Here is a 25,979-nt window from a genome sequence, read left to right on the forward strand (position 1 = left end):
TGAGCAGGTCACTGTATCCTACTAGTTCAGTTAGTGAGCAGGTCACACTATCCTACTAGTTCAGCTAGTGAGCAGGTCACACTGTATCCTACTAGTTCAGCTAGTGAGCAGGTCACACTGTATCCTACTAGTTCAGTTAGTGAGCAGGTCACACTGTATCCTACTAGTTCAGCTAGTGAGCAGGTCACACTATCCTACTGGTTCAGCTAGTGAGCAGGTCACACTGTATCCTACTGGTTCAGTTAGTGAGCAGGTCACACTGTATCCTACTAGTTCAGCTAGTGAGCAGGTCACACTGTATCCTACTAGTTCAGTTAGTGAGCAGGTCACACTGTATCCTACTAGTTCAGTTAGTGAGCAAGTCACACTGTATCCTACTAGTTCAGTTAGTGAGCAGGTCACACTGTATCCTACTAGTTCAGCTAGTGAGCAGGTCACACTGTATCCTACTAGTTCAGTTAGTGAGCAGGTCACACTGTATCCTACTAGTTCAGTTAGTGAGCAGGTCACACTGTATCCTACTAGTTCAGTTAGTGAGCAGGTCACACTGTATCCTACTAGTTCAGCTAGTGAGCAAGTCACACTGTATCCTACTAGTTCAGCTAGTGAGCAGGTCACACTGTATCCTACTAGTTCAGTTAGTGAGCAGGTCACACTGTATCCTACTAGTTCAGTTAGTGAGCAGGTCACACTGTATCCTACTAGTTCAGCTAGTGAGCAGGTCACACTGTATCCTACTAGTTCAGCTAGTGAGCAGGTCACACTGTATCCTACTAGTTCAGCTAGTGAGCAGGTCACACTATCCTACTAGTTCAGCTAGTGAGCAGGTCACACTGTATCCTACTAGTTCAGCTAGTGAGCAGGTCACACTGTATCCTACTAGTTCAGTTAGTGAGCAGGTCACACTGTATCCTACTAGTTCAGCTAGTGAGCAGGTCACACTATCCTACTGGTTCAGCTAGTGAGCAGGTCACACTGTATCCTACTGGTTCAGTTAGTGAGCAGGTCACACTGTATCCTACTAGTTCAGCTAGTGAGCAGGTCACACTGTATCCTACTAGTTCAGTTAGTGAGCAGGTCACACTGTATCCTACTAGTTCAGTTAGTGAGCAAGTCACACTGTATCCTACTAGTTCAGTTAGTGAGCAGGTCACACTGTATCCTACTAGTTCAGCTAGTGAGCAGGTCACACTGTATCCTACTAGTTCAGTTAGTGAGCAGGTCACACTGTATCCTACTAGTTCAGTTAGTGAGCAGGTCACACTGTATCCTACTAGTTCAGTTAGTGAGCAGGTCACACTGTATCCTACTAGTTCAGCTAGTGAGCAAGTCACACTGTATCCTACTAGTTCAGCTAGTGAGCAGGTCACACTGTATCCTACTAGTTCAGTTAGTGAGCAGGTCACACTGTATCCTACTAGTTCAGTTAGTGAGCAGGTCACACTGTATCCTACTAGTTCAGCTAGTGAGCAGGTCACACTGTATCCTACTAGTTCAGCTAGTGAGCAGGTCACACTGTATCCTACTAGTTCAGCTAGTGAGCAGGTCACACTATCCTACTGGTTCAGCTAGTGAGCAGGTCACACTGTATCCTACTGGTTCAGTTAGTGAGCAGGTCACACTGTATCCTACTAGTTCAGCTAGTGAGCAGGTCACACTGTATCCTACTGGTTCAGCTAGTGAGCAGGTCACACTATCCTACTGGTTCAGCTAGTGAGCAGGTCACACTGTATCCTACTAGTTCAGCTAGTGAGCAGGTCACACTGTATCCTACTGGTTCAGCTAGTGAGCAGGTCACACTGTATCCTACTAGTTCAGCTAGTGAGCAGGTCACACTGTATCCTACTAGTTCAGTTAGTGAGCAGGTCACACTGTATCCTACTAGTTCAGCTAGTGAGCAGGTCACACTGTATCCTACTAGTTCAGTTAGTGAGCAGGTCACACTGTATCCTACTAGTTCAGCTAGTGAGCAGGTCACACTGTATCCTACTAGTTCAGCTAGTGAGCAGGTCACACTGTATCCTACTAGTTCAGCTAGTGAGCAGGTATCCTACTGGTTCAGCTAGTGAGCAGGTCACACTGTATCCTACTAGTTCAGCTAGTGAGCAGGTCACACTGTATCCTACTGGTTCAGTTAGTGAGCAGGTCACACTGTATCCTACTAGTTCAGCTAGTGAGCAGGTCACACTGTATCCTACTAGTTCAGCTAGTGAGCAGGTCACACTGTATCCTACTAGTTCAGCTAGTGAGCAGGTCACACTGTATCCTACTAGTTCAGTTAGTGAGCAGGTCACACTGTATCCTACTAGTTCAGTTAGTGAGCAGGTCGCACTGTATCCTACTAGTTCAGTTAGTGAGCAGGTCACACTGTATCCTACTAGTTCAGTTAGTGAGCAGGTCACACTGTATCCTACTAGTTCAGTTAGTGAGCAGGTCACACTGTATCCTACTAGTTCAGCTAGTGAGCAGGTCACACTGTATCCTACTGGTTCAGCTAGTGAGCAGGTCACACTGTATCCTACTAGTTCAGCTAGTGAGCAGGTCACACTGTATCCTACTAGTTCAGTTAGTGAGCAGGTCACACTGTATCCTACTAGTTCAGCTAGTGAGCAGGTCACACTGTATCCTACTAGTTCAGTTAGTGAGCAGGTCACACTGTATCCTACTAGTTCAGCTAGTGAGCAGGTCACACTGTATCCTACTAGTTCAGCTAGTGAGCAGGTCACACTGTATCCTACTAGTTCAGCTAGTGAGCAGGTATCCTACTGGTTCAGCTAGTGAGCAGGTCACACTGTATCCTACTAGTTCAGCTAGTGAGCAGGTCACACTGTATCCTACTGGTTCAGTTAGTGAGCAGGTCACACTGTATCCTACTAGTTCAGCTAGTGAGCAGGTCACACTGTATCCTACTAGTTCAGCTAGTGAGCAGGTCACACTGTATCCTACTAGTTCAGCTAGTGAGCAGGTCACACTGTATCCTACTAGTTCAGTTAGTGAGCAGGTCACACTGTATCCTACTAGTTCAGTTAGTGAGCAGGTCGCACTGTATCCTACTAGTTCAGTTAGTGAGCAGGTCACACTGTATCCTACTAGTTCAGTTAGTGAGCAGGTCACACTGTATCCTACTAGTTCAGTTAGTGAGCAGGTCACACTGTATCCTACTAGTTCAGTTAGTGAGCAGGTCGCACTGTATCCTAATAGTTCAGTTAGTGAGCAGGTCACACTGTATCCTACTAGTTCAGTTAGTGAGCAGGTCACACTGTATCCTACTAGTTCAGCTAGTGAGTAGGTCACACTGTATCCTACTAGTTCAGCTAGTGAGCAGGTCACACTGTATCCTACTAGTTCAGCTAGTGAGCAGGTCACACTGTATCCTACTAGTTCAGTTAGTGAGCAGGTCACACTGTATCCTACTAGTTCAGCTAGTGAGCAGGTCACACTGTATCCTACTAGTTCAGCTAGTGAGCAGGTCACACTGTATCCTACTAGTTCAGTTAGTGAGCAGGTCACACTGTATCCTACTAGTTCAGTTAGTGAGCAGGTCACACTGTATCCTACTAGTTCAGTTAGTGAGCAGGTCACACTGTATCCTACTAGTTCAGCTAGTGAGCAGGTCACACTGTATCCTACTAGTTCAGCTAGTGAGCAGGTCACACTGTATCCTACTAGTTCAGTTAGTGAGCAGGTCACACTGTATCCTACTAGTTCAGCTAGTGAGCAGGTCACACTGTATCCTACTAGTTCAGCTAGTGAGCAGGTCACACTGTATCCTACTAGTTCAGCTAGTGAGCAGGTCACACTGTATCCTACTGGTTCAGTTAGTGAGCAGGTCACACTGTATCCTACTAGTTCAGTTAGTGAGCAGGTCACACTGTATCCTACTGGTTCAGCTAGTGAGCAGGTCACACTGTATCCTACTGGTTCAGTTAGTGAGCAGGTCACACTGTATCCTACTAGTTCAGCTAGTGAGCAGGTCACACTGTATCCTACTAGTTCAGCTAGTGAGCAGGTCACACTGTATCCTACTAGTTCAGTTAGTGAGCAGGTCACACTGTATCCTACTAGTTCAGCTAGTGAGCAGGTCACACTGTATCCTACTAGTTCAGCTAGTGAGCAGGTCACACTGTATCCTACTAGTTCAGCTAGTGAGCAGGTCACACTGTATCCTACTAGTTCAGTTAGTGGGCAGGTCACACTGTATCCTACTAGTTCAGTTAGTGAGCAGGTCACACTGTATCCTACTAGTTCAGTTAGTGAGCAGGTCACACTGTATCCTACTAGTTCAGTTAGTGAGCAGGTCACACTGTATCCTACTGGTTCAGTTAGTGAGCAGGTCACACTGTATCCTACTAGTTCAGCTAGTGAGCAGGTCACACTGTATCCTACTAGTTCAGCTAGTGAGCAGGTCACACTGTATCCTACTAGTTCAGTTAGTGAGCAGGTCACACTGTATCCTACTAGTTCAGTTAGTGAGCAGGTCACACTGTATCCTACTAGTTCAGTTAGTGAGCAGGTCACACTGTATCCTACTAGTTCAGCTAGTGAGCAGGTCACACTGTATCCTACTAGTTCAGTTAGTGAGCAGGTCACACTGTATCCTACTAGTTCAGCTAGTGAGCAGGTCACACTGTATCCTACTAGTTCAGCTAGTGAGCAGGTCACACTGTATCCTACTGGTTCAGCTAGTGAGCAGGTCACACTGTATCCTACTAGTTCAGTTAGTGGGCAGGTCACACTGTATCCTACTAGTTCAGCTAGTGAGCAGGTCACACTGTATCCTACTAGTTCAGTTAGTGAGCAGGTCACACTGTGGCAATGGGGAGCGTCATATTCTCAGCAAATGTGTTTTGTTTTCACTGCCGCACTACCAAACGGTTAACCCTTTCACTGCGACAATACGCAGAAGGTTAACCCTTTCACTGCCACACAACAGTCGACCGTCGGTTGTGTGATAGTAAAGGGTTAACCTTCTGTCGTGTGGCAGTGAAAGGGTTAATGTCACTGTTCAAATGCTCATGGGGCTCACTATATATTGAATGTGTGTGTGTGTGTGTGTGTTCTCAGGTGGAGAAGTTGTCTGAGGGGGCGGGTCCTTTGAGAACGGTGAAGAGCGACAGCCAATCAGAGGACAGATCCACGGCAGCCATCAACTCTGTATGCTGACTTTATCTATTTAATAATAATAATAAGGATAATTCTGGGTGATTTCAACTTTGACCATATTTTTATTTATATATATATATATATATTTGCCATCAATTCCAACTACAATATCATCAATTGAGTACCTCAGACGAAGAACGATAACCATACCATGAAACTTTATTATCTAAAGATTGTAAGTTAGAGCGTTGTGTTCATTCATAGTGAAAGACGGTAGAGGTTGAGTACTTTATCTAAAGATGGTAAGTTAGTGTTGTGTTCATTCATAGTTAAAGACAGTAGAGGTTGAGTACTTTATTATCTAAAGATGGTAAGTTAGAGCGTTGTGTTCATTCATAGTGAAAGACAGTAGAGGTTGAATAGTTGTGATATTTCACACTCAAGTGATGTAGATTAACTTCACAACTGCAAATACATGGGCTGTCAATTTTAAAACTGACTTATATGGTTCTTAAGTGCAAGGGTTCAATTATTGAACCACGGATGAGTGAGATGTTTTTATGAGTTGGTTCTAGCTCTCACAGCTTCTGATCATTCCAATGGGGGAAACCACAGAACATAAAAAAAAAAACATCCTTCTCCAGAGTTATTTTGAGGACATTATGTGTTGCACAGTGGCGCGGTCAGTGACACACAGCCATGTACCTCAAACATACACCTAGATTTGGTTCACTTTGGTCTAACTGGCTGGTTGGTCCCCAAGCACTGGACTGTGTGGCTGCCGATGCTTCTACATAGTTAAATGGGTCAAATGTCGGAGGACAAATTCCTGATATATATATATATATATAAAAATGTACTTGGTAATAAAATAAATTCATTCAATCTTTATTTAATCTCGAAAGATCATTGAGAGCAAGCTCTCATTCAGTGTCATCGAGAGGTACAAAACGTAATACAAAAACAATATAGAAACGGAAAAGTCATTCAATTAAACAATTAAAACAACTACAGACTGAGGCGAAATGGTATATGGTACTGACCAATGGATACTAAAGTATTGAGTTTTATGGTGCTCTGCAAAACATTCCACATGTCGGCATCAACATTGGCTTTGTACAGAAACGGATGCCAGTTACATCACTCTACCAGGGAGGACCCTCCAACCTTATCATCCAGGATACAATGATGGGGACCAGAAAGGGCTCTACATGCTCCAGCAACTGCCACGCGACTGCCACACAACTGCAACACAACATGGTTGCAGATGTCGCAGAGGGTGTTGCGAGGATGTTGGTTGGTTAGTGAATGGGGGCGGGGCTGTCGTATAATAATATTGGTTCCGCAGGCAGGAATACTATCCTCGATAGTTAACACATTCAGCTCCAGCCACGCGGGGCGCTAAAGGGCTCCGTATGCCAGCGTCCACTTCAATGATGGAGCTCTCATATTTGCAAACGCATAAACTATGTCTTAAAATGTGTCTAATCTGGCCATCGCTTATCAATGACTTGTTTGCAGTCAACATTGTCGAAACGGATTGTTTTTTAATCGGTTCATTTCCGTTTTATACCATTTTGAAAAACGCTTGTTTTTTTTAAGTTTCAGGAAAATATCAAGATTCTGTGATAAACGCCCTTTACTGGAATATTCTGGAATACACAAAAAACGTTGTAATTTTTTGGCCTATTTATGAATCGTTTTCAAATAAACGCTAGATTATCGATAGTATATGTGAACTTATGCACGCTAAATAAGCGGGCTGAAAAATCGAATATTTTATTTCCTGATCGCACGCACACACACACACACACATATGGCACACGCTGATATCTCTGTGAAAAAGGTTCTGATTATCCTAAGACTGGTAAAATAGTTTCCTTACCTCAGATCAGATGTTCTCCAAAAATATTATTCCAATTCCTGATCGCCATTCCAAATATCGATCGCGTTTATTGATCCAACGCTGCATACTGGAAATATGTATTCCACGCTGTTTTGGGGCTCGGAAATGACTTGGATCCTCTCGGGTGGCTTGCCCGAGAAGTAAAATGAGGACGCTGGATTCCCCCCCCCCCCCCCCCCCACGTTTCAATCCATTCCAAAGGGTGCAGTACCACAGGGAGACGATAGGGGGCGGTATTTTCCCAATGGAGCTCAGAGAGAGGTTGCAGCACTAACGTGAGACTAGATTGATGAAATATGAATTCAAATCGCTAATAAAAAAAAAGCGAGATTTATCGTCGCTGGTACTCAACGGTCGGCATGAACTAACGATAAATCTCATCGCTGGCACTCAATGTGTTAATGTAATTTATACAAATGGAAGTATTGATTTCTTTTTTTGAATCATTCAAAAAATATACAGTCAACTGGAATATGTTAGTTTTTTACACATATGTTGGATTATGTAATTGGTTTGGCATGACAAACCAATACAAAAATCGTGAATTAACCTGGTGGTTATCCTATAGCCCTAGTTATATGTACATTTCAACAAAGTGGAGCTGCAGGGGAAGACTTCCATAGCATACGCCTTCAAATCCTCTTACCTTGACGATTAAAAGCCTCCACAATTTAGTAAACAGTATTCCCATGGCTGATGTTGATATTTTACGATGCCAGCTTGTGAGAATTCGTTGTAGCCAGCCAGCTAGCGTTGATGCTATTCAATGCTATCATACCCAACTAACGTTAATGCCATTCAGAATTTATTAACATAGCTACAACACACAGTAACGTTAATATAATTCCATCCATCATTGTTTACAATGAACGGGTGGGGCTAATCGAAAGGACTGGACACAGGGACAAGTTAAACGGCAATCAATAAATATATATATATTTTTTAAGATTTTATTTATAGCATTTTCAGCTTTTTTGGTCAACGCAGGACCTTTTGGCCACGCAGGACCAACAGAGGAGAGAGGGTGAAACGGGAGAAAAGGGGAAGACATGCGGCATATGGCCACCGGGTCGAGGAATCTAACCCGGGGCGACCGTTTCGCGACTCAGCGCGCTATGTGGTGTGCTACTGGAGCGCCCCAGCAATCAATTAATTTAATACAACAGTCAACAGGTAGTTTTGAGCTGCATTTTCGTGCCTACGACCGCGCCACAGGGATATACGGCTTTGACGAGCTCTCTCTCTCCTGCCGATTAAAATCAGCAGCTCTTCCTCGAGTGCCTGTAGCTGCCTGCATTTGCACAACGGCGTCCATCCCTGCTGCTAGCTAACGTTAAAACTAACCTAAAGTTAGTTGTTCACCAACAATCTCAACATTTGTATTTAGCGTCAGCTCAAAAACACTGAACCGGCAGCAGCAATAATACTTCTGGTCGGGGGGTTTCAAAATAAAAGAGCAACGTCTAAAACACCGGAAAGATGTTTATTTTGTACATTTATTTGTACAATGTTGCATAGGTTACGCGTGGATGTTGCAGAAGCATAAAGGCAGAGTGTCTGCAACATTGTTGCGTTGCCGATGTTGTGTCGCAGTCGTGTTGCAGTTGCTCGAGCATGTAGAGCCCTTAACTGTCACCAGTGATACATCTTAAGGGCAGAATGATATACAGAATCCAAAGGCTTTAGAGTGGAAGCAGCAGCATGTCTATAAACTATGTCTCCATAATCCAAAACAGATGGTACAAATAGCTTCAACAACCCTCAAGTATTCTAATATTGAAACACCCATCAGATTATTTTGTTGAATCGGATTTGCTGGTATTTAATCCCCCCCATCAGACAAAGTGTTCGTCCGGCCCCCTGGCCCCACCCCCCAAGCCGGTGCGTCGGAGGTTGAAGTCGGAGGACGAGCTTCGACCGGAGGACGAGCAGCACGGCCCGCAGAAATTGAACCTCATCGCTGCTGTCTTAGCTACACAACCCTCCATACCCAGGTATCGGTAAAAAAACTAAATATATATAGGAATAATTAAAAAAAATTATATTTTTTATAATATAATAAGAAATAACAATACAGTACATTTATATCTGTTAATTTGTTACATTTTGTTTCACTAAGTTAGGAAAGTAATGTTTCAAGTCAAGCCTGATGTTGCCTTGCACAAAAGAATGATCCCAGTCTCTTCCACACAGTGAGGCATACAGTTTATTAATTGAACAATGGGTATCGTATCGGTACTCGGTATCGGCCGATATCCAAAGCCCAGGTATCGGTATCGTGATTGAAAAAGTCGGATCGGTGCATCCCTACTAGACACCTGCCTTTACTTGTCAAAACATGTAGCCACACCCGGCCAGTAAAAGGGACACGTTTCCCATTTTTTTTTACCCATTCACTCACACATTCACTCACCGACGGCAGAGGTGACCATGCAAGGTGCCGACCTGCTCATCAGGAGCAATTAGGGGTTAAGTGTAGGGATGTTCGATATTGGCTTTTTTACCGATACCGATATACCGATATTGTCCAACTCTTAATTTCCGATACTGATATCAACCGATACCGGTATCGGTTGATACCGATATCTCTTATTGTGGAATTAACACAACATTATGCATACTTTTGACAATAAATAAAATCATAATTTGTTCTTACTTGCTTGCCTGGGTAAATAAAGGTTAAATAAATGTAAAATTAAAAAACTCTCCGATATCACATTTTAATGCCAATATCGGTAGGTCGATAATATCGGACATCCCTAGTTAAGTGTCTTGCTCAAGGAAACTTCGACACACTGCCCGGGAATCGAACCGGGAACCTTCCGATTACCAGACGACCGCTCTACCTCGCTCTACCTCCTGAGCCACTGTCGCCCCTGCCCACTGTCGTCCCTATATGGGACTCACTAGGTAGAATCATCACTAGATAGAATCATCTCAAGGTAGAATCACTAGATAGAATCAGTTGGTGATAGAGAGTAGCAAAATATACATTTATCTATATGAAAATGTTCAAGATTATTCTTTTAAATCACTTTAGGAACTTAAAAAAACAAAACGTGTGTGTGTCTCAGGTCGGTGGGCAAGGATAAGAAGGCCATCCAAGCCTCCATCAGAAGAAACAAGGAGACAAACACAGTACTAGCACGACTCAACAGTGAACTACAACAACAGCTGAAGGTACACACACAGACACACACACAGCAGGGCTGTACGTTAACTTTTTTTGCACATAGCACTGGTGCTACAGAGGTTGATAGTTTTGTAGCACAGGCCAAAATCTTGTAGCACAAGTATAAAACGTGTTATATTTGTAACGGTCACAAATGTGCCTATTGTATTTGTGTTATTTAGTTGCAGTGCCATGTTTGGCTGTCATTTTCATGCTGACAAGTTGACGTCACACAGCCAGACACGTTACGTGTAAGGAATTATGGGATTTGGTGTTGGGTGTATGGACTCTACTAGGGGTGGGAATCACCAGTTTAATCATGATACGATATCGATTCTTTGGACAACGATACGATATTTGCCGATATCTGCCACGATACGATACAATGCAGGTGCCTGCAATCGATATGAGATGATATCATAAGCCCATTTAACACAATCAGTAACATTTAGATCAACTCAAAAGGTAACAAATATAATTTGTAAAAAAAACGATTTATTGTTTTTAATACAAATAGACCTCCCGTTCACTATAAAGTGCCACGTTTTGATATATTGAGCTTTAAACTTTAAGTAAACATTTTTTAACACGCAACCTAAAACCCCTTCCTCTCCCAAACCGTTCCTGCAATTGTTTTATGTTGCATGATGATCATGCATACATTTATTATGTATTGTATTTTTTATGTTTAAATATCAACATTATCTGTCCACCCTCAGTACATTTACTATCAATATAATATACTCGTCTGACTTCATATCTTTTCAAACGCACACACACAGAAGGGAGAATGCCCCCCTCCTTCCCAGTCCCCACTCTGCCCCACTCTATCGCTCTGAACAGGGTTTTAGCTTGTTGTTAGCTTGTGCTAACGTAACGTTAATTCCGGTCATAAACACGACGTGGTCATAAAGGAATGGCGAGGATTGCAAAGCATGTTATATGCATTTGACCCGTTGCGGATTAAAACGGCAAGGATTTGTTTTGGGTGGCGAAATAGGCACACTAGCCTTGCTATGTTGCAATGTGCGTGTTCCAGACGCTACTGCTGCTACTGCGAGACGAGTACTGCTGTGTTGTGAGCTGAGCGGATATGAGTCAAGACACCACGGATTTTCAAAATAAGAGTATCGATATGAACTGAGCGTTGCTAGCTGCCGGAGCCATAGTTATTATAGCTGGAACTGCGCTTAGGCGGAAATGAGACCCGCTACATGATTTTCAAAATAAGAGTATCTATATGAACCGAATGCCTATCGCACCAGTGCTACTGAAGTAAATCCATTCATCGCACAGACCGATGTTGCTGTAGCACGTGCAATATATATCTCGCACTGTACAGCCCTGCACACAGACACACACACAGTACTAGCACGACTCAACCATGAACTACAACATCTGAATGTACACACCCACACACTGTACTATTACTATCGTGACTCAACAGTGAACTACAACAGCTGAATGCACACACACACACACACACACACACACACACACACACACACACACACACACACACACACACATGTCATAAATGTATAGATGTAGCAGTACTGTCTATCTGTATGTCGTGTGTCATATATGTTATGATGAATTGAAAATGGGGGACCCTGATGTAAACAAGACGAAAGTCTTTCTCTGGTCTGCATCCCCTTAACAATTGTGTGTATTGAGCTGTACTGTATTGTACCCATTCTGCAATCTGTTAATAAAGTTTTCAAACAATCAATCAATCAAAACACACACACACACACACACACACACACACACACACACACACACACACACACACACAGTACTAGCATGACTCAACAGTTTGTTTGTTTGTTTATTTACACATATAAAAACAATTACATATATAATACAATATAATCCACAAGGGATGTGTAGGAGAATTGCCTAAAAACCCTCAAGGGGCTTGCATGTGGCATTCACCAGGAAGCAAAATTACATTATATCAAGATCAAATATAACCCCCCCCCCCCCCCCCCCCCCCCCAACCAAACAAACACACACAAGCAGGCCTACATAGACACCGAAGCAGGCACCCATGCCATACGATTTCTGGTAGAGAAAACAATTAATGACAGGAAGAATATATAATAAAACGAAAATGCAATAACAAAATACAACAAGCCATCAGACCACAGTTTGTAAAGGAAGTCCATATGGGAAGTATTGGTGATCTAGGAGATGAGATTTCAGTGCTCTTTTGAATTTCAGAAAAGAAAATTCCAAAATATGTGGAGGCAAAGAGTTCCACAACTTTGACCCTCGGTAGAGCAAACAAAACTGAGATTGGGAAGTGCGGGAAAAGGGTGGTCTAAGCAAACAGGAACTACGTGTGGGGTAATTATGAATTTGGTGATTGTGGGCAAACATGTCATGAAAAAAAGGGGGAAGGGCTCTGTTTAAAGAACTATGCCCAAATAAACCAGTCTGAAGACGATTCACTTGATAAACACTGAGTATACCTAACTTATGGAATAGAGGCTGAGAAGAATGACTTCGTTGAACACAGCTGATTATTTTTAGAGCTAGTTTCTGCAGACGGTATATGGGCTCAAGTTTGGTCTGATGAGTACTACCCCAAACTAAATTACAGTAATTGATATATGGGTAAACCATAGACACACACACACACACACACACAGTACTATCCTGACTCTGACTCAACAGTGAACTACAACAGCTGAATGCACACACACACACACACACACACACACACACACACACACAGAGTACTAGCATAGCTCAACAGTGAACTACAACACCTAAATGTACACACACACACACACACACACACACACACACACACACACACACACACACACACACACACACACACACACACAGAGTACTAGCATGACTCAACAGTGAACTACAACACCTGAATGTACACACACACACACACACACACACACACACACACACACACACACACAGACACAGTACTAGCATGACTCAACAGAACTACAACACCTGAATGTACACACACGCACACACACAGTAGTAGCACGTAGTGTTGTCACGATACTGGAATTTCTAACTTCGATACGATACCTTGAAAAGTATCGATATTCGATACCATTTTCGATACCACAGGGAAAAGATTTTAATCTTAAAATGTAAATTTCTTTATTATTATATTTTTTTTAGCTTTTGTTGCTGGTCGCTTCTCCTCACATTCTCTCTGGTATTATAAGAGAAGAGAAATATAACACTTTTAAAACCCTTTGTTTCTCTTAAAAATAACTAAATTATCTAATCTAATCTTAGAAATTAAGTAATGTTAATAGTACTTTGATTGAGAACTTAATTAACAGATTGCAGAATGGGTACAATACAGTACGGCTTAATACAGAACTGCTAAGAGGATGCAGACCAGAAAAATACTTTAGTCTTGTTTACACCGGGGTCCCCCATTTTCAATTCACCAGGAATGCGTGTTAAGCATAACGGCATCTAAGTTAATTTACTTCTGACCATTATAGTCGAAGTATTTTCCTATGAACTGAAACTCATAAGATCACATAAGGCTAGCATCATTGGCGTTCAGTTACAGCTATATTGGCCAACGTTAGCCAGCCAGCTACTGCACTACGAACTTCCAGCCAGCTAGCTGGCTACCCCAATCCACAACAGCAGCCAGCCAACTGTACAAAATACAGTCTCAGCCAATCACATCGATTTGGCTCCACTCCATTGCGAATTAAAAGGTGCAGCCAGCACAGACCGTATTAGCTGGCTACAGTAGCTGGGTGGCTAACGTTAGCTAGCTAGCTAGCCAACAGCTGCAAACACGATCTCCAATGGTGGTATCAGCCGTTGATATGAGCTATCAGTAGCTAGCCAGTTAGTCAGCTACATAACGTTAGACAACGCCTTGTGCTTTTAACTAAAGTGAATAGTTTACTGGGCCATTTTCAAGTGATGTTGAAAGAGGAGCTGCACTCTTGCTCTCTTCAGAGCGAATGAGAGATGTTGACACTAGACGGGTCTGTGGGGAGGAGGGGGAGGGGCAGGGGCAATGCACTGGGAGCAGCGTGTGTGTGCGTCAACAACTTGCTGTAGGATGAGAGAAGACCGCGTGCCAGCTGGTATCGATAGTGCAGAAAGTATCGATAATGCGGGAAATTAGTATTGAAACATCGATATGTTTAGAAAAATCGATATTTTTGACAACACTAGTAGCACGACTCAACAGTGAACTACAACAGGTGAAGGTACACACACACGCACAGGCATATACACACAGAGATACGTGTTTATTAGTGCGCTCCTCTTCTCAGCTCATATTGGTAACGTTTGGTGGTAAACACCCTGATCTGTTTCAGTTATGCATCAACAACAACTAAACATGCGCTCACCGTTCCGTGGACACATGTGTGGGAGGTTGTTAAAGGCTTCCTCTCCCATGGTTGAATGGTCAAAATCCCAGTTTCCCATCATTACCATAACATATACTGTACAGGTTCTCATGGGGTCTTAAAAAGTCTTACATGTGGGTAGCGGCCGGGTAGCGCAACGGACTAAGCGTCTGTCTACCACCGCAGAGACACTGGTATCGAATCCGGCTGTCAGCGGTGCCTCCGGCTTGGCCGGTCGTCATACTGACACAATTGGCAGTGTCAGCGGGTGGGAAGCCGGTGGGTGGTATCCTGGTCGTTGTAAACAGCGACTCCTACAGGTCGGTCAGGGCGCCTGCACAGCGAGAGAAGGAACTGGTGAAGGTAGTGTGATCCTCCCACGCGTTATACTTCACCAATGAGAGTCCGCGCTGTCAGGTGAAAAGAGGCTGCTGGCTGTGTCCTATGTATTGTAGGAAGCATGTGATAGACTTCAGGGCTCCCTAGACCGGCAAGTAGGGGGCAAATGCGCGCAACGACCAGGAAGGGGAGGGGGGGAATTGGCATACCGATTAAATTGGGATGGGAGAAAAATACAGAAAAATAGGAGGAGAAAAAGTAGATGAGAAAAATAAAAGTCTTACATGTAATATTTGTATAGGTCTTAAACATGTATTGGATTATGAAGTCACTTCTATGTTGTGATAACCTCTCTGTATCTTGTTTAAATGTGTTTGGGGGAAATGTCCGGGCTGCAAAGTAAGCAGTATGGAAATAGCCTTACAGTAATCACGTCCCCCATAACAATGCATATGGAATTACTTCTTTCATAGTAATTTTCCTTCATACTTTTTTTGCCAATATGACCATGAAATAGATATTCAATTCTATTCAAAGTGGTTTTAACCGTCGGTAGTGAGATAGTAAAGGGTTAACCTTCTGTAGTGTGGCAGTGAAAGGGTTAAAAAATATGTTAAATTGAACTTGTTGAAACCTGCAGGGACCCTGACTCTGAGTGCTGTTGTTTCTCAGGACCTGCTAGAAGAGAGGATATCTCTGGAGGTTCAACTGGAGCAGCTCAGACCCTTCTCTCATCTTTAACCCGAAGCCATGAGGCTTAACAGCTCCACCATGTAACCCATCTGGAAAGCCGAGCGGGAAGGAGGCGAGGCCTTCTGCGTGACCCGTCTCCCTCCCCCTCTCCCTGCCTCCCTCTCTCCCCCTTAATTCGCCTCTCTCTCTACACCTGCTCTGCTGTGGACCCTCAAATCTGCCATGGGTGGACTGCTGACACACACACACACACACACACATGCACACGCACACACACACACACACACGCGCACACACACACACACACACACACACACACACACACACACACACACATGCACACACACACAAACACACTGTCGCAGCCAATGGTGCGGAGAGCGCATTCTTACCAGGGAGGGGTTGGCGGGATGGGGGTGTTATGAACTCTGGCACTTTTCAGTGTTTCTTGAGAAATACAAAGATGACGTCTGGCTGAGAGGCAGGTGGGAGAGGAGGAGATGGGCTCAGTGATGTTAGCTAGCGTCTTATTTTCCTACTGTCCATATGACTGAAGATTTGAGGCAGAGAGGGTATGTTGGTTTGTGTGCGTGTATATATGTGTGTGTGTTTGTGTGCGCCCATGCGTGTGTGATCGTGTGTGTGTTTGACCGTGCCTACATGTGTGTCCCTATCTGTACTTTGCGATCTGTCCGGGCAGTCTTTATTAAAATTGAGATCAAATTAAAGATTCTGTCACCATTATGTGCTTCTGTTAAAAGAGGGGTAGTTGTGTGTGTGTGTGTGTGGTGGAACTCGCTAGCTGTGTGTGGTGGGGCTAGCTGTGTGTGTGTGGGGGGGAGGGGGGGGGACTAGCTAGCTGTGTATGATAGGACTAGCTAGCTGTATGTATGATGGGACTAGCTAGCTGTATGTATGATGGGACTAGCTAGCTGTATGTATGATGGGACTAGCTAGCTGTATGTATGATGGGACTAGCTAGCTGTATGTATGTATGATGGGACTAGCTAGCTGTATGTGTGACGGGACTAGCTAGCTGTATGTATGATGGGACTAGCTAGCTGTATGTATGATGGGACTAGCTAGCTGTATGTATGATGGGACTAGCTAGCTGTATGTATGATGGGACTAGCTAGCTGTATGTGTGACGGGACTAGCTAGCTGTATGTATGATGGGACTAGCTAGCTGTATGTATGATGGGACTAGCTAGCTGTATGTATGATGGGACTAGCTAGCTGTATGTGTGATGGGACTAGCTAGCTGTATGTATGATGGGACTAGCTAGCTGTATGTATGATGGGACTAGCTAGCTGTATGTATGATGGGACTAGCTAGCTGTATGTGTGATGGGACTAGCTAGCTGTATGTGTGATGGGACTAGCTAGCTGTATGTGGTGGGACTAGCTAGCTGTATGTATGATGGGACTAGCTAGCTGTATGTATGATGGGACTAGCTAGCTGTATGTATGATGGGACTAGCTAGCTGTATGTGTGACGGGACTAGCTAGCTGTATGTATGACGGGACTAGCTAGCTGTATGTATGATGGGACTAGCTAGCTGTATGTATGATGGGACTAGCTAGCTGTATGTGTGATGGGACTAGCTAGCTGTATGTATGATGGGACTAGCTAGCTGTATGTATGATGGGACTAGCTAGCTGTATGTATGATGGGACTAGCTAGCTGTATGTGTGATGGGACTAGCTAGCTGTATGTGTGATGGGACTAGCTAGCTGTATGTGTGATGGGATTAGCTAGCTGTATGTATGATGGGACTAGCTAGCTGTAACAGTATGTGTGATGGGACTAGCTAACTATGTATGATGGGACTAACTACCTGTATGTATGATGGGACTAGCTAGCTATGCGTGTATAGTGGGAGTAGCTAACTGCATAGTGGGACTAGCTAGCTGTGTGTGTGGTGGGACTTAAACATCTCAGTGAGGCAAATAATAGTCGCATAGATTGAAAGGTTGCAGTGTATAATACTATTGAAAACATGGTCCAACCATCACTTCCTGTTTTCATTCTCTAAGGTCTTCTCAGAGAGCTGTCGCTTGTTGGACCATAGTGACACAGTAGACACATTAAGACATGAAAGCTTCTTTTCATAAGCAACCAGACATTACTAAATATCACAAAGTATGTACATCATACTACATACTGTTGCAGCGTACTGTTCAGTACATGGATTGGAGTGTGTGTGACATACTACATACAACATACTTGCACACCCAGGTGGAAGTGCCCGTTTGTAATACTGTACTGTACTGACGATTTGCAAACAAAATAGTATGTAGCATGAAGCAGCAGATGTCCCCAAAGTCCCAAACCTGACTTGCTATAACTAACCCGGCAGGTCAGTGTAGCTGTGGAGTTTGATACGATTTAAACTGGTCCCTGATACCAGGGGTTGTGTTTATATACCTCCTCAGTACAGGAGGGCTGGTCTATGACCAGTTTCCTTTTAAGGAGGAAGGCTGATCTCAGACTGGTTTCCGTTTAAGGAGAGGTTTAGGAAGGCTGGTCTAAAGCCCTGTTCCCACCTGGCAGTAAGGTCCGATCTGGGTGATCTGATCACAACGGGACAGCTCTAAGTACAGGTGAACGCACCCAAGAAGCTTTGAGGACGCACTGATCATTCCTCAGACCACGTTCAGAGGTGGTCTGGGCCACATATGACTACATTCTGTTAGCAGTGTGAACGTGTTCACTGCGTTCACACTGCGCAATGCGTTGTGGGCCACATTGAACGACCACCTAGTCAACTGCGTCATGTCTTCTGGAGTTGTAGCTACTAACCTTTTTCTAATTCTATATTGAACACAGAGATGGTTTTTTTTGTTCTTTTTTTCTTTTTTTTTCTTTTTTTTACATTTTTCAAAACACCCATATATAGGCTATACTACTGCCACTTCAAAGGACGTACCTATTTGAAAGTACTTATTTTATGTACCGGTAGTATGTAATTTTGAGAGGAACCGTTTCATGCCCTAATGGATGCTAACAGGAGGTGGTTGCTAATTTCTCAGAACCCAAACCCAAAAGCTCTCCCATGGTGAGGCTTGATTATTGAGCAGAATTCCTGAACCTTTCCTTTCCTTTAAGCCTCAGCAACCATAAATACAGATAGATCTAGGGACAGATGGACACACAGACAGATACGGGCACACAGACACACAGACAGATACGGGCACACAGACAGATATGGGCACACAGACCCAGATCTATTCCGATTTGATAATCGTTTTGTTGTCCAGCTGAATGAATTGGTTCTATGCAAGAATGATGTATCATCCTAAGACAGCTGTAACTACACTTCACTATTTCTTCTACTACAAACTATTTCTGCTACTACTACTACTACAACTACTACTGCTAGTTCAAACCAGCAACAATATTCTCTGGTTGTGTCCATTTCCCGAAATAGAAACCTCAGTGTGGGTAGGACCACTTTATGCCCTTTTAGTGCTGACTACTGATCGGCTTCCCTGGCCCTAAATGTAACCTCAGTCATTACAGGGGGACATGGGTTTCACTGACTACAGATTAGCTTCACCGCGGTTAGGCTCAGCTCACATTCAGTCTGATCAATTCAATGGAGGGTGGGGGCGGGTGGATGGAGAGACTGAGCTGTAACATGAACGTTACAGGTTAGATTCCTGAGGTACATCCCTCTGGAAGTGCTGTTAAGTGGGCCATGGAATCCGTACCTGCTCCAGGAATAGGAGCTTTGCACAGTATGTTTGTGTAGTTCTTCTAACATGGCTGCATGTAACTATTGATAACCACTTTCGAAAAAGAAAATGTCTGTGCAGTGGTAGGAGTTGGTAAAACACTGGAAAAGTATGACGTTACTGTTCCACTGTGACTCGTTTACAAGATCCAGTAATAAGACGCCAAATGATTATATATTTCTCATATCGACACCTAGCAACCATTGTTTCTTCCAACATGGGAGGACAAATGGGCATTCTACACATTCAGTGAGATGACTGTTGCTGCAGATGGGCTGAAACCTTAACCATGTTGAATTGATGGGATTGAAACAAGACTCTGGGGCAGCTTGTCCGTTTCCCCTCGCTGGGTGTAAATTAAGCCTGCAGCGTTTCCCCTCGCTGGGTGTAGATGAAGCCTGCAGCGCTTCCCCTCGCTGGGTGTAGATGAAGCCTGCAGCGTTTCCCCTCGCTGGGTGTAGATGAAGCCTGCAGCGTTTCCCCTCGCTGGGTGTAGATGAAGCCTGCAGCGTTTCCCCTCGCTGGGTGTAGATGAAGCCTGCAGCGTTTCCCCTCGCTGGGTGTAAATTAAGCCTGCAGCGTTTCCCCTCGCTGGGTGTAGATGAAGCCTGCAGCGTTTCCCCTCGCTGGGTGTAGATGAAGCCTGCAGCGTTTCCCCTCGCTGGGTGTAGATGAAGCCTGCAAGCCGACCACATGAAAAAAACAGGCCAACCAAATGGGGGAAAACTGGCTGACAGAAACGGCAGACCTGAATGATCCTACTGCACTTTGACCTTTCAGAACCCCCCACCCCCCTTGTCTTTATGGGTTTGGTTGTCTCCTTCCTGGGGATGTCTTGCCTGCATGTTCAGCTCCAGTCTGTCTCTTGTATTTGAGAAGAGAAAAAATAAGGAAAATGGCGCTTTAAAGATGAAACAAATTAAAACCTTGAACCACTAAATTTTTTTTTATCTCAAGTGTATAGAATCTGTAATGATGACATTTCTGTGCCGGAACCCTAAAATGTCTGGTATTACTGTCTAAATTTTCTTTTTTAAATATATATATATTCTTCTGTTTTTTTTTGGTTTGTTTCTTTGTTTGTGGAGCATCCCGTGTTTGTTTGAAGAAGCTGGTCCTCTGAAGCCTTACTCCCCTCTGGTCTCCATGGTGACGGGTCCTCTGCATTCAGGTCTCCATGGTGATGGGTCCTCTGAAGCCTTACTCCCCTCTGCATTCAGGTCTCCATGGTGACGGGTCCTCTGAAGCCTTACACCCCTCTGCATTCAGGTCTCCATGGTGACGGGTCCTCTGAAGCCTTACTCCCCTCTGCATTCAGGTCTCCATGGTGACGGACTGACCTCTCTCCCTTGTTGTGGTACCATGGTTCGCCTTCTTTTTCTGCTGTTAAGAATGATGATGATGATGGTGTGTGTGTGCGTGCATGTATGTGTGGGTGCGTACGTGTGAGTGTTTGTCTGTTGAGGGGTTTGGTTGTTTTCAGACCTGCAACAAACACCATTCATAACCCTGTTAAATACCTCCCAGCTGGGATTGGTTGATTTTGCTGTACCTGGTGCAATGTAACCAATTGAACTGCCCCTGATGCCCCCCTAACCCCCACCCATACGGTAGTCCAGTTGCTCCTGGTGGTGTTTCAATGGCATTTTGAATGTTCTTTTTGTTGTTTTTTTGTGCCCAGGTCTGTGTTGTATATTGTGTATGATACACACTTTTGATTTCATATGTAAATTTGCATTAATTGCTGACTAACAGCGAAAGAATCTTCTATTTAATTGCTTCTCTCTTGGCTGTGGGATCCTAGGTGTTTCGCTGCATGGATGTATCTCTGCAGAGGCCACTAGCAGCTGTGTGATTTTTACACAAACAAAAATTAAAATGGGACAATATTTTAAACGCTGTTCTCTTGACTGGCTTTCTTCATTGGTTGTGTGCTGGGAAGCAAGTGGCAGACTGGTAAATGTTGCTATTTGACATTCGTATGCGATTCATATCGGTGCCCATTTAGTTTATTGATCCGTTTGAAGAGTTATATTAGTGTTGGGTGATAATTCAATATTATTATTCATATATTGCTATGGCACAATTCTGTCATATAAATGAATAACAACCACATGGCAACAAAAAAGATTCTCAAAATGAGATCTTCATTATTTGAGGGGATGTTATTAGAAAATAAGGGATTCTACAGAATGGGTGCCGTTTCCCCCGGGACATTACATGTATGCATGAAAATGAACTGTGAAATACATTTTATTATTAAACAAAGTGTCCTGCACATTAGTCCAATTGCAAATTTAGGAAATATAATTTAAAAGATTCAAATACTCCCCAGCCTATAACTCTACATTTGACCATGAAATATAATCATTAAAATCCTTCAGAATGGGAAGGCGGCTGGGTCTAAGCACTCGTCACCAACGCGTGAGACACCGGTATTGAATCCGGCTGTCAGCGTTGCCTCCGGCTTGGGCCGGCCGTCATACTGACTCAATTGGCAGAGTCAGCGGGAGGGGAGTCGATGGGTGGTAATCTGGTCGTTGTAAACAGCGACTCCTACAGGTCGGTCAGGGCGCCTGCACAGCGAGGGAGGGAGGGAGATGGTGAGGGTAGTGTGAGCCTCCCACACGTTACACCTTGCCAATGAGAGTCCGCGCTGGCAGGTGAAAAGAAGTGGCTGGCTGACTCCGCATTTATCAGAGGGCACATGCGATAGATTCTTCAACCCTCCCTACGACCGACCAGTGGGGGGCACATGCGAGCAACGATCAAGACGGGAGGGGGGAATTGGCACGACTAAAATTGGGATGGGAGAAAAAACAGAAAAAATAAAAAGTGAATTAAAAAAAAAATCCTTCAGAATGGGGCGCCAGGGTGGCGCACTACGTAACTGCGCTGCAGTGCAACGTAGCCGTCCCAGGTTTAACTCCCGGACCCGGAGACCTTTGCTGCATGTCTTCCCCCAACATTCCTCTCTGCCGGGGGGCCTGTCCGGAATAAAAAGCAATAAAATGCCAAAAAAAACGAATCTTTAAAAATAATCCTTCAGAATGTTTTGTGCGACTCCATATCCCATCTCTGCAAACTGATAATGGTGAAAAAGGTGTTTCCTCACCCAAATCCTGTGGCCTTCGTTCAGTTGTGTGGCGATGTTAACTAAAAAGCGTCAGCTAAATGACTAAATGTAAATGTAAAAGCGTGTTTGTTGATTGCTGCCACGGCAGGACAAAGGGTAGAAGATAACACAACAGGTGGATCTGATATAATTATAATGATTGAAGACGACGTCAGATTTCAGAATATACCAAAGGATGATTTATTCTAGTCACACAGGTAAAGGATTCCACCGCAAGTGGTCTCACGTTGGAGGTCCACAGATGGAATGCAGGTGGAATGATGAGCAGTGATTGACAAGATTTTATAGACCTAAAACTCCTCCCATGAAGTAGTTTAACTTTTGATATGTACTGCTAGGTGACTGGTCAATAAAGTGATGAGGTAATGGTTGTTCACCCCAAACAGGCGGTAACCGTTGTCCTGTGTTGCGTTACTTGAGTTCAACCCCAGTCAAAACGTCCCTGAGATCCAGTCCGATCTGGTTCTAATAAGATACATTTTAAGAATGTTTTCGTGCTTTTGAGAGCCTTTAGGAACAATGGTTCACTATAAGGCCTGCAGTCCTATCACAACAGATAGTGTTTCTCAGTACATTTCCCATGGGTGAGATTCATCCATAGACGCTTTAAGGAACAATGAATCTTTATAAGGCCAAATTAGATTAATTAAATTAGTGTCAAATAAATACCTTCAGGCACCCTAGCGCCCTCTAGTGACCAGCAGCCCCTGGTGGCAGTGATATATGGGTGTTGCTATGGATGATGGATAATAGAACAAGCAAATAATTGGTATGTATTAGCACAAATTAATGGAAGCGGACATGGAGCAGCTAGCCTAGCCGTTGGCCAAAAACATCTCTCCCGGAGTCTGAAGCTAAGCTAGTGGTCCTCTTCCATTCATTTGGCTTGCAACCGGATAGCTTCACTACTAAAGCCACAGTGAGGAAATTGGTATCTATCTTCTTGTCTGACTGAAGACGGTAAGCATATTTCCCATAACGTTGGCATGTTCCTTTAAACCTCTAGTTCAAGGGTTCCCAAACTTTTTCAGCTCGAGACCCAAAAGAGAAATTTGGTGTTTCCCCGGGACCCAAACTTACAAAAATACATCATGAATTGCCATAACATACATTTATAAACTACTGATAAAGAACACAACAAACCATGAATTTCAAATGTACCGGTATATGAAATGTATTTACTTAATTATAAAAGTACATCACAGCAATAATCAGAGTGTAATGTTAAGTTGCTCACCACCTCATACCATTATGTACATACAATTTTGTAACACTTTTAAATGAACAAACATGTTCTACTCTCCTTTCTATTTCTCACCCCTTTTTCAACTCTATTTCTTACCCCGTCCCTCAACCTTAACCCCAACATTGAGCAACATTCTGATTAATTTGTACCGACTTATTTAAAAATTCTACTGACCTGATATCATGCTAGAAGGGGTATAATATTTCATCTATGGCACAATGAAATCTAATGAGAGGTATGTGGCTGGTTGAAGTTTTCAACCAGCAGATCTATTCTGGGCTTGGTTTTTGAAAAAGTCCTATTCTGAGGTCATGCTGAGCATTTAGTCTGTTTCTGTATTTGTTTTTCAGGTATGCTAGAGTAGAAAACCCAGATTCACATAAGTATGTGGTGCCAAACTGAATCAACACATCTACAGCTTTTTTATTAATACATTTTTTATTTCTTTATAAATAATTATTTTATTATAAAACATTTTTAATTGGCAACCTAATAAAAACGGGTCCGCGACCCATTTTGGGTCGCAACCCTAAGTTTGGGAAACGCTGCTCTAGTTAGTACCTCTTGATAAAAACCACTTGGACGCACAGCGTAGATTTGAGCATGTTTTATTCATTCTCTGTTTGTTGCCAGGATGTTGTACAGGGGCTTAAAGCAATGCTGAACAGTAGCAGTATGTCTCTTATTGTAAACTAGAGTAACACTTACAGGACCTAATATTTTGTCTATATAATACACTCAGTGTAAACTAGAGCAACGCTTACAGCACCTAACCTTTATTCTATAGACTCAGCGTAGACTGGAGCAATGCTTACAGTGCCGAACCTTAGTCCTAGTCTATAGACTCAGCAAGCTAGTTTATCACCACCAAAGCAATAATCTACAATCCTTCACAACAATGAACAAATGAGATTTCAAGAATTGGGGGAGAATAAAAGACACATCTGAGAATATTTTGCTACAGTGAAGAGGTATTGTTCAACTCAACAATAAGGTTATCAGCAACCTAAAAAGACTGGCTATGAGCCGGGTTTAACAAAAACACCAGATCATAAATCTGCTCCACGATGAAAATGCTGTTCTGGGCTTGATTTCTCCAAAAACCCTCTAGAGATGTTGAAGGGAAAACCATGACACTTGTTGTTTTATTTGGTTGTTTTTCGTCACCAGGCACATGTCACATTGTGGACATAGTTTCTAAATGTGTCCTTTGTTTCCCCTTAAATTGAATATAAATATTGGAAGTATTCCTTAATGAAACCAAGGAGAACCATGAGCTCCAAACTAGCTTCTCCTGGTTTCCAAGAGGAATGCTACCAACACTCGTTCCATTTTCTGGTAAACGGCAAAGAGGAACATAATCTTGGTCAGAACAACGGGGCAGACTACAATATATTTGCATTTGTTAGCCATACTAGCGATCTAAACAATTAATCCATGCCAAAGCTAGATATGTAAAAAGTGAATGACTCACAGCCTTGCTGATGTGGCAAAATGACATCCAGAAGTTTTTGTTTGAAAAAACTTTTAGTCAGGAGAGTGCTATGGTTTCTCCATAGAGCTCCATTATACGTTTAGTCAGGGGAGTGCCATGGTCTCTCCATAGAGCTCCATTATACTTTTAGTCAGGGGAGTGCCATGGTCTCTCCAGAGCCCTGTGGTACTTTTGTAGTGCAGCAGCTCAACACAGTTAGTTTCTTTTACGAACAAGAAACCCGTCTATATAGACTAACTATAGGAACACTTTTTCTACAGTGTGACTTGTACCTTGTGAAGAAAAGATGACAAACCATCATTTCATACAGTCAAGTCTTTAACCTGTGATATAACACAGATTATCCCAGTGCTAACGTGCTTTGGGGGAACCCTGACCATGAATTATATTGATTTAAGAGAATAGGGAGGCCTACATATCTGTCTCTTATCTTACAGCAGGACACACGGCTCTAATGAGACATGTGAAACTTTTGAGAAGAAAGGATCTAAGACGATCCGACTGCTTCTTTAAAACAGAATCAAAGGACAGCAGAGTCTTCAGGTGAGACAGGAGGGGAGAGACTTCAAGGTGAGATGTGGTGGCTTCAGGTTTTTCCATTTCCCTCTGAACCTTCCAGAACACGTGGGGGGGGGGGGACGGGTCCGGTCACTGCTGGGCTTACTTCACCACCCTGAGACATGAATAAACAGTTTGGATATAGTGTATTTTTATTTTTATATTCAAAAAGTGCTTTTTTTTTTTTTTTTTTTTTTATTAAAAACAACCCATATGGAAA

General features: G+C 43.3%; 2 protein-coding genes across 3 annotated transcripts in view; one reads left to right on the forward strand and one right to left on the reverse strand.

Annotated features, from left to right (window-relative positions):
• Window positions 1–16,364, forward strand: part of reps1 (RALBP1 associated Eps domain containing 1) — a 129,212-nt gene extending 112,848 nt beyond the window's left edge. For both annotated transcript variants that reach the window (XM_084314756.1, XM_084314757.1), the window contains 4 exons: window positions 5,065–5,154; window positions 8,849–9,003; window positions 10,084–10,189; window positions 15,566–16,364. In XM_084314756.1, the coding sequence (XP_084170882.1) occupies window positions 5,065–5,154; window positions 8,849–9,003; window positions 10,084–10,189; window positions 15,566–15,634 (420 nt within the window). In that variant the 3' untranslated portion in view covers window positions 15,635–16,364. The remainder of the gene's footprint in view (window positions 1–5,064; window positions 5,155–8,848; window positions 9,004–10,083; window positions 10,190–15,565) is intronic.
• Window positions 16,365–24,304: 7,940 nt separating this feature from the next.
• Window positions 24,305–25,979, reverse strand: part of clu (clusterin) — a 41,097-nt gene continuing 39,422 nt past the window's right edge. The window contains exon 10 of the mRNA XM_084315427.1: window positions 24,305–25,874. Within this exon, the coding sequence (XP_084171553.1) occupies window positions 25,862–25,874 (13 nt within the window). The 3' untranslated portion in view covers window positions 24,305–25,861. The remainder of the gene's footprint in view (window positions 25,875–25,979) is intronic.

Source organism: Notolepis coatsorum (assembly GCF_963971535.1).
Source record: "Notolepis coatsorum genome assembly, chromosome: 5".
Taxonomy (NCBI): Eukaryota; Metazoa; Chordata; class Actinopteri; order Aulopiformes; family Paralepididae; genus Notolepis; species Notolepis coatsorum.